The 14,757-nt window shown below is 36.1% G+C and overlaps 1 protein-coding gene across 1 annotated transcript in view; it reads right to left on the bottom strand.

Annotated features, from left to right (window-relative positions):
* The window catches only part of LOC105445265 (prickle planar cell polarity protein 3-B-like), a 50,356-nt gene that overhangs the window by 18,659 nt on the left and 16,940 nt on the right, over positions 1–14,757 (bottom strand). Inside the window, exons 3-5 of the mRNA XM_030995000.1 lie at positions 11,626–11,806; positions 10,756–10,992; positions 9,879–10,097 (exon numbers count right to left, since the gene is read on the bottom strand). Coding sequence (XP_030850860.1) covers positions 9,879–10,097; positions 10,756–10,992; positions 11,626–11,806 — 637 coding nt within the window. The remainder of the gene's footprint in view (positions 1–9,878; positions 10,098–10,755; positions 10,993–11,625; positions 11,807–14,757) is intronic.

Raw genomic sequence — 14,757 nt, 5'->3', positions numbered from 1 at the left:
TATGATATGTACAGTAACAACACATACATTCACTTTGCTGGAGGAAATAAATAGCAAGAGCAAATCCAGAATTACAAAGAGATAAAAAAAAATCTTACTTCAATGATCAGTCCCAAGATCCTGCAGTTCCAAAAGGTAATACAAACACAGCTATGATGAACAGCCTTCTTCAGTAATCAAGCATACACAAATGAAAGGAGTTTATACAGAATGAAAAACAAATTGTCTTCATTGAAGGTAGAAAACGACCACATAATAGATAGACCTCCCTCTTTGAAATCACTGTTTTGTACAATTGAGAGTAACAAATGAAATACTGCCAGTCCTTCTCATAGACATCAATGATCTGTTGTGGTTTCCCAAACTAATTCCACCTCTATAGAAACAAGCTTAAATGCCATATGATTAATATGTACAAGACATCAACAAAGATAAAAGTGAGACAGAGTGTAGAGTGGGAGAGAGAGAAAGAGAGAGAGAGCGAGAGAGAGAGAGAGAGAGAGAGAGAAAGAGAGAGAGAGAGAGAGAGAGAGAGAGAGAGTGGGAGAGAGAGTGGGAGAGATGTGGGTGTTTTGCAAGTGCTTGTAACATTAGAGAACGGAAACTAAAATTCTTCTTCCTCAGGCTTTGATATTGATGTCGCAGACTTTGTACCTTGGTAGCGTTTCTGGGAAGTTGTGATTCACGTAGACTAGAATGTGGTGGTAGAATATCCTTTTCATTCATTCAATACACACCTACACACATTGTTTACTGAGAGATAGTAGGATAATAACCTATGCAAGGGATGTGAACATTAGAGCCCTTCTTTCTCTAAAATATAATATCACCTAATTTCAAAGGCCTATATAACCAACAAACTGTCTGTTTGGAGACAGAAGGGTGTTAGCTCTGTTTTTAAGTATATGAGATAATGCCCTTCTGGCTCCGAACAGATGAAACAAACTTGAATCAAATCTTTTGAAAATTTTACTTTAATAAGATATCAGAAATGTGCCAAATCATTCAAAAATTATTGAAAATTCATTGCATTTTCTGTGCCAAATCATTCAAAATCAATTATAGAAACAAATGACGGAGGATAACAACAATTATTCAAACATAGCTAGTCACCTTAGGAGGCAGGGGTCTTTTAATTGGGAGACTCCACTTTCAAAACCAAGAAAATGTGAAAATTCCCTTTCAAAGGGCCTCCATCCAGAAAACTGGGCTATGTTGTGCAAGGTAGCACAATGGATATACAATTTTTGTCCATTTATTTCATCAACACATGAAAAATCCCTTGATATGATCAAGGATTTTTTATATTTTTGGTATCACTATAATTATTTATTTAGTCATTGGCAAAATATATCAAGAGATTTCCATTTTTATTGAAGAAATATATGGGAAAAATACACAGGTCATAATGCACTAAATCGCACAATCATCAAGTCCCTCAGATATGATGTAAAACCCTAGGTCTTCCCTATGTCTACCAACAAGCATTTACTCATGTTCTATAGCAGTCAAGTGTAATCAATCAAACAATGTTGATTTGTTGATATAAAATGTACTGCCAACAGTATATCACTATCACTCTACCATTTGTTTTCATTTGTAATCTAGACTAAACAAACTAATAGGCAATGATCGCACATGTCAATCAAACAAACGAAAGTACCTATCGATCAATGCTAATAGATTTATACTTACCAACAACAAAGAGGGCCGAGGGGATGTACTCCAAATATATTACCAATCAAAAGATAGAACTATTGGGAATATTTCTCCGTACATTAACAATGCAGACCATACTACAATGCTATAGACATCCTTGGAAGGCAGACAGTTATCTATTGATTTGACCATATGACATTCTCAATCCTATTTCCTTGCCCTTCAAGATGATAGCATGTCTCTCTCACCATAGACACTGACTTGCCAATTTCAAGCTTCCATCTCGGCTACAGATCAATCCATTGCATCCAACTTACAAGAGAACTAACATTGCTCAATATCATACATTTATACACATGCCCAAAACAAGGAACTAGCTGTTTGTCCGCAATACATAAGCAGCCGAAATATAGATAGCTGTGATGCTATGATTTTGAGAGTATACATGAGAGAAGTGGCTACACAGTGCACCTGTACTTTCAATGTGTATGATATTAATGGGTGCTCTTCTTCATCCAGCCTGCTAGCAAGATAACCATTCTGAAGGTTAGATCCACATCACGGAGACCTATATCTCTTCCCATTTGTTTGGGTTCAAACACCTTCTAGAAATAGATCAGATTGAAGAGTGCTGGTGTTTGGAAATGAATACTCTGTTCTCTGATACCACTCATTCTGTTTTCATAGATCATGTGTGGCCATTTGGCCTGGATATTTATAGGAGACACTTAAGATGTTTCTATTTCTGGATGTGTTTTCATTTTGAAGACAAATTTCTTATTGAGAGTACTCCAGAAGGAGCTATCTTCAAAAAATATAATGCAGAGTCAAGTCACAATAGTCCTTTCTTACAGCAATTTCCTTGTTCAATAGATCAGACCTTTAATTGACTGTGTCTTTGAGAAGTAATCACTGCAATTATTTCCTGAACATGTCATCAAAGTAATTTAAAGTACATTAACACATTATTCACTTTGTATATCAAAACCAGAAACTGTCACAAATTATAGGTGTATAATTATGTTACACATACACTGAGTGTGTGACAAATGTAGTAAGTGGCAATCCACTACTGTATGTTCCATTAGTTGACAATAGCTTGCAAAGAGTTAAAGGAAACGTTCTTCTGCTTCTTATGTAATTTCTTTTCTACATCGGTACCCTTCAAATTTCTTTCGCAAGTTCAAGTCATGTAGTTGATGTGTGTCTGTCTGACAAAAGTTCATACTGAGCTGGGTAGTCGTAAATGACCTCTACTATCAGGGTCAATTACCGAGTCTGCGACTCTGATCGATAGGCCTATAGTGCGAGGTAAAGATGATGCTATATGAGATCAAGATGGGTTGCTTTCTGCTTTCTTAAGGTCACCCATGCAGGTATAGGTTCTCTTTAAGGTCAGCTAGGATGCAGGTACTCCAGGAGCTCTCATTACACCTCTCCGTGTTAAGACTATTATCTGTTTTTATACATGCAGCTCCTGCACTCTTGATCATACATCAATATAAGAAAACAATGGGTAATCATACCTGTCAAGATATCAATTTCACATGATGCCAAGCTTATTGTAATGTTATTCTTTAATCTGAAGCCAGTGAATTCATAAGAAATGACCTAATATGATTTTGTTTGTGTGTAATTGGAATGCAAACTGCAAGTTCCCATGAGAGGCCTTCCATAAACATTAGTTGTTGAAGTTAGACAAGTGCCCCTATAGCAATTATCAACACTAATTGTTCTAGCTAATAAGCCATAAAGGATGAGCCAGGCAGGCATGTGTTGGATGTCAAGGACCGTAATTAAGTTTGGTGTCTGGTTTATGATCGCTGAGAATCTATTATAAAGGTCAACTTTATATTGAACGAGCCAAGGCACAGGCACTAGCATGATAATAAAAGGGCAATGTGTTACTCTTACAACATGTTCAAACCTATTATTCTGATGATCAAGCAACTACTAGTACAAAAAGTGTCACAGACATTTCATTGCTCATACCCCCACCCCCCCCCTCCTCAAGTTACAAAGCACAATGTTGCTCTAGCATGGCACATATACAGATTTTGTTTTGGTTACAACCTATGGCAAGAAATGAAAGGACTCTCTCACCAAAATGAGGCAAGCATTCATGATTGCTTAGAATGCTTGGTATGCATCATTATAGTTCAACAATGTACCTTCACTAAACCATAGGGTACGAGATGGGGAGGGGGAGGGGCAAGATGGTATGTGGCGAGGATTCAGAACCAATGTGGCCAATATTCATTACTCTCACGCTGGGTCATTTAGAGTCTCGCACCAAGCAATATTGAAAGGTGATTTTGCCTACTCCATACACCTACATATTAGGGAAGTAAAACCAATATAACCAAGCAGGATATGCGGATATTCATACAGAAATAGCTAGCATGTGTATTCTTGAATTGAGCGAGTTTTAGTAGCTATTAGGCATAGTAGTTACAGTGGAAACTGTATCTCAAGGTTAGCCTAGTAGAATAAGTGTAATATGAAATATTTAGCCAAAATATTAAAAGATAATACAACATATAATAATTACAGGTTGTATTGTATCTTGAGATCATTCAAGCTGATAAATGACTGTTTGAAACGTAAATAGTAGATATTCATTAATCAAGAAGGCAAACATTATTAATGAGCTGTATTTCCTCTTTGAACCTACCAAGCTCTTAAGTTTTATACCACATAAGATTACATTTTATAGTAGATTACAGGACCTGATGTTACAGTCAAAGGTGATGAAAAGCGGCCTGTTAACAATACCAACGTGATATCATTTCAGTGTGATTAAAAATAACAAAGTAATGGTCCCATGTAATAATAATATAAGAGATAAGATAATTGATTTAGAAAAGAGTACAAGAGATATGAGCACTCACCAGAAATGATAGAAGAATCAATTCTCAAGTCTAGTTTTATCGGGTAGTTCCCTGCGGTCTAAATATGACCCACTAAATTAGTCCAAGGTAACAAAGATTGCACAACAAGAAAAACAAAACTTGGCTGATGTTCAGGAAAGAGGAAATAGCCCAGGCGAGGCGTCTCTGAACTTCCCACCGGTGTTGGAGTGAAGGAGTGAAGGAACGATGGTTGGTAGATAGATGCTCAGTCAGTACCTAGTCCTCATTGGTTTCCTCTACTATCACTGGCTCCAAGGAATGACTTTATCCTCAGATTCTTTGCACACCGCGACCCTCTCTTTTCTTTTGTTTTGTAGCAGGTGTATGAGAAGGATGACTCTCCTATCACATACTCCTTACGAGTCTCTACCAGACACATGAGGGAGCATGAGGGATGATCCATCTTGCAGTGGTGGAGGTAGCGATTGGATACCAACCCGGACTCTTTAGTGCTGGGTGCAAAAGGGGACCTCTTGCTTGAAAGGAGAGAAGTGCAGGGTCTCATATTCTTGATTCAGACTCCTTTCTCATACCTCACTAAGGCTGGAATCATATGACTGATTTATTTAATGATTCATGATCGCATACCGATGCTAAATGTTGCAAATCTCTATCATCCATATAATATCCTACTCCTTCATGTAGCAAAGTTAATGAGCATGAGATTGAGGAAGGGTTGTGATGGGAAGACTGTACGACCACGGCAGGAGAGAGAGAGAGAGAGCATAATGTCTGAGTTTAGGGTGGTGTGCAAAGATGGTTGCCTCACACATCCTTGGTTCCCTGGTTAAGGGCAGTGGCTAGCTAGCCTACATGAAGTCTGTTCTATCTTGAGTTAATCAACTTTGATTTACAAATAACTGCGCAACATGAGCAGATTGGCTTTGGGCTTGTATCAAAGGAAGGGGAGAATGTGATACATGTATGGTATCTAGGAGAGGGGGAAGAGAAGGGAGGAAAGAGAGGGGAGGAAAGAGACTTGGGATTGAGGGAAGGAGGGAGGGAGATGGAGAGAACGAGGGGGTGGGGCAGACAAGAGAGGGATGGAGAGGGGGTGGGGCAGACAAGAGAGGGATGGAGAGGGGGATAGGGCATAAAAGTGAGAGAAAGAAAGAGAAAGAGAGGGAGCAAGGGAGGGGATGAAAGGATGGATTGAGGGAAAAGAGAGATAGAGAGTGAGAGAAGGGTGGGAGGGACAGGAGAAAGAGAGGAAGAGAGAAAGAGAGAGAGAGAGAGATAGATGGATAGAAAGATACGGAGAGAGTGGTATGATATATGACTTCATGAGTCATAGTGAGTGATATATTAATTCTTAAATATGAATACCCGATAATAAAAGTAATTCAACCCAAAATTTAGATAAATCAAAAGACAATTGCAAAGATATCTAAAAAAAAACAGAAGGGAAAACAAACGTAGAGGTAGACAACCATACAAGCAGACAACTTCATTTTATAAGTAAAACAAAGTACAGATTTCTTTTCATCTCTCTAAAAGAAAGAAACTTGACAGCCCTTTCGATCTATCATTTCATTATGATTTCAATTTAATATAACATGCAATGTTCACAGTTCTATACCCTAAATATCTCACGCTTAGTTTTTCAAAAAGTTAACATTGCGGTATTAAGGAAATTCAATGTTGCTATTTCATGTTCAAAAATGTTTGGATGAAGAAAGTGAAGAAGTGACTGACTAATAACCAATTAACCTCCTGCAGTCTTCGGAGGTCTATTTGTCAAGTATTTGACCAGGCATGACACCACAACTATCTATCAGGGTCAAGGTCATCAGTGTGCAGGTATGACACAAGGGATGAGCTTCATTAACCCCCTTACTACCAAGCTGGAAGCATTTCAAACGTGTGTATGTACAAAACAGGGATGTACATTGATATACATGAAGGCAGGGTCCATCACGGACAAATAGTGGGTAATTTCACGAACTTGACCAAAAAAACTCGAGCTACATTGTAAACTATGTTTGAGCCACTTGTCTTAACTAGCCAGCTATTTATTGATTATCTAGTTTCCCTTGATCATAATTACTAAAAGTATATATCTTGGGCTAATTAAAATGTATCTTCTGTGATTTGAAAAGTTGCAGTGGGGATAAGTCAGAAGTGGTAAGTCAAAATATGATAAAGGAAGCAAAGGATATGATACAATAATAAGAGTTTACCCATGTGAATAAACCATCAAACTGTCATAATCAAATCATCAAAGTGCAATCGTGCTTCAATCTTAACATCAGACTTTAACTCTGTATTGCATGTACATGAGAAAACTAACCAATCACACGTCCAACTTAACATCACATGACTAGAACCAACCAATCACATTTCATCCTTGATCATCACATGACATGATTATGGTTCATTACTATCCAGACTGTGCTCTGAGTTAGAAATGACTTGTGGCATTTGATTGTTCCTAGGTTAGGATGATTGAGATGTTCTAGACTAATGGATGGATGGATGGATGGATGGAAGGACTGGAATAAAACAGACATCTTATCCTCCCCTATGGAACTCCCTCCTACAGCCTGTCTACACTATCAATTAGTACCACGTGTAAAGAATGATGAGATAAATTTTCTCAAAACAAAATGTGCAGAGAGACCTCTTTATCGTGTATTATTGTTCTTTTTGACTAAAGAATTGGGATTTACACTTGTAATTTACGCACTTTACATTATCAGGATGATATAAGAAATATAAGATTCATTTTGAACATGAAATTAATTCAATACTCCTACTTTTACTGGTATTCTCAGGCTTATGCAAAGTGTTAGGATCTTACGTATATAATTGGTATAATTGTGAAATGCATGAACAGAGCTTATTCCGACTGTTTGGAGCCTCAAGGGGATTTACCATGAGTAAAATGATAGGGGCTAATACCAAATATATAATACATTTTATATCTAACAAACACTTATAATAAATTAGATTCTTTATCCAACGACACAGATTAGATATATTGTATATAACACATAAAATGATCATTCAGAGTAACAAGGATTTAAAGATTTTGAAACATAACAGTCTATGTCTGGGACTGAAGCTAGTCAGCAGAGTTGAAATAGTAATTCAACATCTTCAGTAGATAAACATGATCGAAAATGAATTTATAATATCATTCTCTATAATTAATTATGTAGGTCCAATCAATAATTGAGCGTACAAAGGATAAGTGTGTTTCTTGAGTATAGCTTGTGGGTGGTCACAATTATTTCCTCCTACCCACATGGGACCTCATTCCAGGATCATCATATCCTCATCAACAGACTCAAGACTAATTGATATCAAAATGTTTGGCCTCCTAATAAACAGGTTAATTGATCCATGGTGTTGGTGATTATTGCTATAGCCTTGTTTATCCTAACCTACAAAATGGGGAAGCTGGTTTCTCCATTAAAAATAATATACCTGTGTAGCGTAGGGATTTAGGGTATAGCCTCTTCCTACCCATGAACCCATTTAATTGTATTTATAGGAGAATACTAGATGATTAGATATTAAAACAGATGCAATAAGTATGTTTAATACTTTCCCTGATCCAACAATGACATGTTAAGTTTAGAATACTGGTAATGGTTTGGAGCAATAACATACTTTAAAAGGTGCTAAAGAATAAACAAATACATGTACTTATAAGAAGATGGTAATGAATACAAAAAAAATAGTGATGCGGAATGTTAGTTAAGCATTATCCATAAATATTTCTTGATTGAACCCTACAAACTTATCACTTATATAACACTTTCTGCACTGACGATTTTAAGGAAGAAATATGAAAAGTAAGGTAAAGATATGTGGGATCAAAGATTCCTATTAAAAGAATATTTATGAAAAGACAAGGAAAATAAAATAAGTAGAAGTAAGATAAAAAGGGCAATTACTCTTTGTAAAATTAGATGAGAAAAAAAATAATTATATGAGAAACAAAATAAAACCTATACTGACAAGACTTTATTACAAAAAACTACTATATTCAAAATTTAAACAAAATTGAGACAAGATCCAGGAAAAAAGTTCCACAGGTATATTCTAATGTATAGCCAATATTTTACATAAAAAATGAAAAAAGAAAAAAGAAAGAAGAAAAATGATATCTGTATATTATCATTGCTAAGGTGAGAGAACTCCAGACAATCTGTGTTATGATGAAAAAGTAGAAATGTCAGAGAGCAGCTGGATAAATCGATTTAGAGGACTGCATCCTCTAGACACTAGGGTAACCCCTCCCTGAACACCTACGCTCTCATCATCATCATCATACCACTGAGACTCAACGCTCTAATTAACAGATTCAACAACATTCTTATATCAAATGACACGTTAGAAGTCCCATGGGATCAAAGGGAAGGTGTAAACAGCTAGGGCAGACATGCTCTCCTCCATATTAACCTGGAAACTGGAAAGGTTAATACTGCTTCTCCATGAAACTTCTCTCTTCTTCCCATACTACTCCAGCTGCTCACTTCTCTTCTCTATCATATTTTATCAAGTGTTTGTTCAGGCAAACTTTCAGAAGTTGGACTTTGTTGTCACTAGAGGGCAGCATTGCAGAAAGATAAATCTCCCTCATAGAGTATCCATTTCAATGCCCCTGCATCCAGCTTGCATGATGAAAACCAACACACCTACTGGGGTAATACTATATTCATAGCTAACATGCTGTTCATACTGAAGTATACTGGTTCAATGTATTACTCAAAGCTGATACTGTTTAATACAGGGATGACTGTTTCCCCCAAATACAAATGCAGTTTCCTTCATCATATGTGTTAATAATATTATCTTATGCAACGCTACCACAACAGTATTAGTGCCAACGAAGAGTATCACAGGAAATAAACTTTTAAAACTTTTAAACTGACACATTGACTAAGGATAGTTAAGTTTGTCAGACATTAAAGAGCAATTAACTGCTATGAGTACCCAGAAGAGGCGGATACCAGTGCCATAAAAAAAGCCATCATCATCTTCATCAATATATCTTCACAGTCATCACAATCATATTTATCATCGTAACTATCATCACTCATCATCATGACAACATAATCCTTCTTCTCACAAATTTTATCAATTGCAACATCATTACCGGTACATTACTTTTGAAAGTGGTCTTAATTTATTTAGTCCACTGAATTTGGGAAGGTCTAGTGTCAACCACTTAAATCTAGATAAATATTTTTTTTCTAGAATGCAGCCCTATGACCGATTCCAGTCATCAACATCACATTACCTCCTTCTCCTCAAGCTCTTCACATCAACACAAATAATAATCATATGTGAACTCACCTCATCACATGAGGCACAGCGGGGCATTATGGATTCTGCATAGTGCCGTTCACAGTGGATCTGTCCATCCCTGAAGAAGTATCCTGTATCAACCAGTAGTTCTTCACATGTATTACAGGTAAAACAGAATGGATGCCAGCAGCAAGCCTCCTCCTCCATCTTATCCACAAAGATACCAATCTCTCCTGCTTCGATCTCTCCACCACACTTGAAACATTCCTGATAAAGAAACAAATCAATCAATTATAATAATAATAATAATAGCTCACATCTATAATGCACCTAATACTTTGTTTCTAGGTGCAGCACATATCATTACCCTAGTCATCAAATTCCTGCACACAATTTATGCACATTCTCCACTCCCTGGGGAGCATTTCGACCAATCGCCATTTTACAAGCGCTATTTGCTCATCCAACCACATTAACTTTCGCATCCTACCGGGTACCCATTTAACACCTGGGTGGAGAGTGGCAAATGTAGATTAACACTTTGCCAAAGGACATTAGTGGCTTAATCTAGAAAGTAACAAATAACAAGAGTCAATCACACATAAAATGTTCAAGGCATGTTTACAGTAAAACACTTCAAATTTATACATATCCACTCTGATATTAGGTAAAGATTAATTTGCAATATGGTTATGATGTTCTCTTTAGGTGATCTTAGAAATAGGCAAATTAGAGAAGAAAAGGGCATTGCTAATGTTTAATTGCACTGCCTACAACAATCACATTGCACTAAAAAATACAAGTATGACCTCCTATTTGAGAAGTTGCAAACAAATTTTTCAGAGCATTTTTAAAACTATTACTATGAAATTCCTTTCAGTAAATAAGACGTGATTATAAGTTGAGACATGTAAATGCTTCTCACCGTATCTTGAGGTAAATAGTCTTTGACTTTGCCGATCCCGAACGCTGTTTCATCTCGTAGCTCTAGGAATTGCGTGAAGCTTTCATTGGTTGCCGCATCACCGAGGAAGTGACAGAATTCTTCTGAGACATCTTGTTTGGGTATCTGAATGATCAGCTGCCTGTCTCGGTACTTCTCACCAGGCGTATGTAGTCTTGGAATTTGATTATTGGGTAATGAGTTCATGAAATCCTCAATCTACAAACAAAAAAGAGGATAGTAAAGAACTAATGAAATATTATGCTCTTACATGCTGCTTTAAGTATTGACTTGCATGATGATGTAGATATACAGTAGGTTTATGGTTGCACCATGTGTGCCGTAAACCTACTGCATATTATTCTCTTGTTTTACAGTAAAGTATTTTCAGAGAAAAAACAAAAAATCATCAGTAATCAAAAATGATTAAATCAACAAATTTTTCTCTTTAGCAGTCTTATACCCTCCCCCACCTCAATTATTGCCTGAAACACTTGAACCCTAAAGCTTGACTTACTGAACATACAGAGTAAAATGGACGAATGTAATTAGAAAAGGCTGCCTCCAAAAATGATTCAAGCTCTTTTCATTTATTCAATTCATGACAAATAAAACAATGTAAAGTGGGCTTCAGTGAAAATGATATGTCAAAAGACATTTCAATTTCCATTCCTATTGACCCCAGTGTTCTTCAGCAGATTTGTAGTTTCGTTAACCTAAAATTAACCCTAAATATGACATGGATTTGTGACAGCACAAAGACAAATAAAGAAAAGTGACAAAGAAAGAGAGAGAGGGAGGGAGTAGGGAGGGAGGGAGGGAGGGGGAGAAAGAGAGAGAGAGAGTACTTACCTTAGTAACAGATAGGCCTTGTGGTACCCATGAGTAGCCCAGGGCCAGAGCCTTCTCTTTAGTCCTCTGTAGCTGAGCATGGTCCTCAATTGGAATATTTAATCTCTCAAAAACAGTAACTAAGTTATCATGTATGATGTCATGGTCTTCTCTACCACAGTGGCATGATGCGCATGTACTCCTGCAAAGAGGGAGAAAAAAAGAGTAGAAAGAAGAATTTGTTAGTTATCCCACAAATGATTCTAGAGTTTGGTCCCCCAAAAAAGAAAAATTCAAAATTCAGCCTTGAATGGTAGTTGATAAAATGCAAAATGCTGCTTTTAGACCAGGGGTAGGATTTACATTTTCTACATAAACTTTTAAAAAGTACATTTTTTTTCATGTAATGAAATACTAATACACTAATACAAACTTTATAAAATAAAGATACAGGAAGAGAGAGAATGGGACAGCAACAGACAAATAGAGTTGGAGAGAGATGGGGAGGGAGAAAGAGAGAAAGAAAGAGAGAGAGAGAGAGAGAGAGAGAGAGAGATTTGAATATGAAAACTTCTCACCCTTTATCTTTTTTTTTGGGGGGGGGGAGCTGAGGACTCACAGAGTGATACAGAGAATGAAAATTGACAAATCTAGATTTAAATTGATATGCATTAGTATTATGTACAACCCCATTCCCTGAAATGATCAAATTAGAATGTTCTACCATATACAAACATGTATGAATGGGATCAAACAATGATATGTATACTGATGGTGTATGTGATGAACTTCAAGTATCTCTAAACTTAAGTAGAATAGTGCCCTCTATAGTTAAAACCATTGTATTTTTTATAAAGTACTTCAAGCTGCATCCTACATACTTTATACAAAGCCATAGTGACTGAGATATTGCTTTCTTTTCTTTGAGATATAGTATATTACATACTTCCTCAATATCATTTATAGATCAACCCAAGCAATGTACAGAAAATGGATAAATGTAGTAAAATAACATGGTACCAATACTCACAACTTGATTCTGAATCTATGTAATGTTTGTGACCTGTGTTTCATTTTTTTTATCCAGTATTATTATCAATATCATTATCAACTGCCCAATTTATAGACATACCTACCCTAATTATTCATGATGTTAATTAAATCATTATGAAATGTTGTACTCATGAGCTTACATTAATTTATTTGATAATGTGTAATGATTTGATTGTTATACAGTGTGTCCCGAAAAAAACTATACACTTTTGAAATGGCTGCCGAATAACAAATATATGATTCTAGGGGGAAAAGTTTTATATGTATGGAAAGCTCATAAACTCAACTTTCATATGACACCAACAAGTTTGAAAATAATTCATGCTTGGGTGAGCACTGCTCACTTTTGTAAAGGGTATGAAAATTAAGTTGTGCAGGAATTAGCCTTCCAATGTGTGAGAGGTAAATCCTTAGGAGCTTACAACATTGAGGGTAATATGATAAATTCATGATTTGCTGAGTGAATTTCATGGTTTATTAAACCAAACTTTTATGCACGGAACAGGAATTTCATTTTTCTATTGTAGCATTGTTACTTTCCCTGGTAGACTCAGTGGTGTGTTCATGAGAGTCAGGATGGGGTGATGGTACATGTTGTAATTTCCATGTTACAAACTGTTATTTTTTACATTTGTGACTTTGAATAAAAACCTTCATCCCACATTTCAGTTACCATTTACCTGAAGAATAAGTAGCCGACATCTTGGACATTCCTTTTTTATAACAAACCGTATTTGAATATTCGATTTACATTATCCCTACCTGGGTATTGAGTATATCAATGAGATGTTCAACTAATCTTACAATAATTGAAATGTGGGGTGAAGGTTTTTTTTTCAAAGTCACAGATGTAATAAAATAACAGTTTTTAACATGGAAATTACAACATGTACCATCACCCCATCCTGACTCCCATGAACACACCACTGAGTCTACCAGGGAAGTTACAGTGCTACAATAAAAAATGCAATTCCTGTTCACTCATGCATAAAATGTTAATCCCATAAACCAAACATTTCACTCAGCAAACCCAAACTCATCACAATTGATCATAAATTGGTCATATCATCCTCAATTCCGTAAGCTCCAAAGGATTTACCTCTCACAAATTGGAAGGCTAATTCCTGCGCAACCTAATTTTCATACCCTTTACAAAAGTGAGCAGTGCTCACCCGAGCATGAATTATTTTCGCAACTTTTGGTGTCATATGAAAGTGGAGTATATGAGCTTTCCATACATATATAACTTTTTCCCTAGAATCATATATTTGTTATTCGGCAGCCATTTCAAAAGTGTATAGTTTTTTTCGGGACACACTGTATATCAGACTCTACCGTTTCTTTGATTTTTTATTCCTTATTTCTACAATTGTTATTTATCTGTTTGTATTTTTATTTATATATGAAATCCAACCTCAAGTTTTGGTTGCAACAAAGAAAAAATGATAATAAATTAGTAAGGAAACACAAAATTATTTATCCTGATATATATGATAACATCCTCCTGGCTCGGCATCATATATTATATGATTGTTGAGTCATTTCATATGCCCTGTCTTCTGATTGTTTTTTTTATATTATATTTAGAAAGATATTTCTGTCCACATGTGGACATGGTCTTCCTAAATATCCTCCAATAAATAGGTCAAAAGACGTATTAAATAGAGTGCAAAAATAGAGCATTATGTAAAAAGTACCGGCCCTTTTCTCTGTTTGTTCTTTCTCCTTCCACTAGATAAACCATAAATATAAAACACATCAATATACACTCATGTCACGTCTGATGCTGCACTACAGACAGCTTCTAGAATGGCTCAAACATCATGCACAGGTGACACTAAATCCTCTGAAAACACACATTTATTGTACGTGTGACATCATTATGACATCACAGACAGCAAGAGTAAATAGAGAGGGAGAGAAAGGACACATCCTGTGAAGTACTTGATGAACTTTGTGTCTACAAAAACGCTAACCATTAATAATATATTAAAGCTCTTACAAGAGCAAATGTGTGGAGACGATAGTTAGGTTTTACAGTGGATTGATTACTTTCTGTTTTTAATCTACAGACCAGAAGAATATATCTTTTATTAAATG

Source organism: Strongylocentrotus purpuratus, unplaced genomic scaffold, assembly GCF_000002235.5.
Source record: "Strongylocentrotus purpuratus isolate Spur 01 unplaced genomic scaffold, Spur_5.0 spur5_scaffold_21, whole genome shotgun sequence".
NCBI classification, from domain to species: Eukaryota; Metazoa; Echinodermata; class Echinoidea; order Camarodonta; family Strongylocentrotidae; genus Strongylocentrotus; species Strongylocentrotus purpuratus.
Note: the sequence above shows the minus strand (reverse complement) of the source record. Positions and strands in the feature narration are given on the sequence as shown.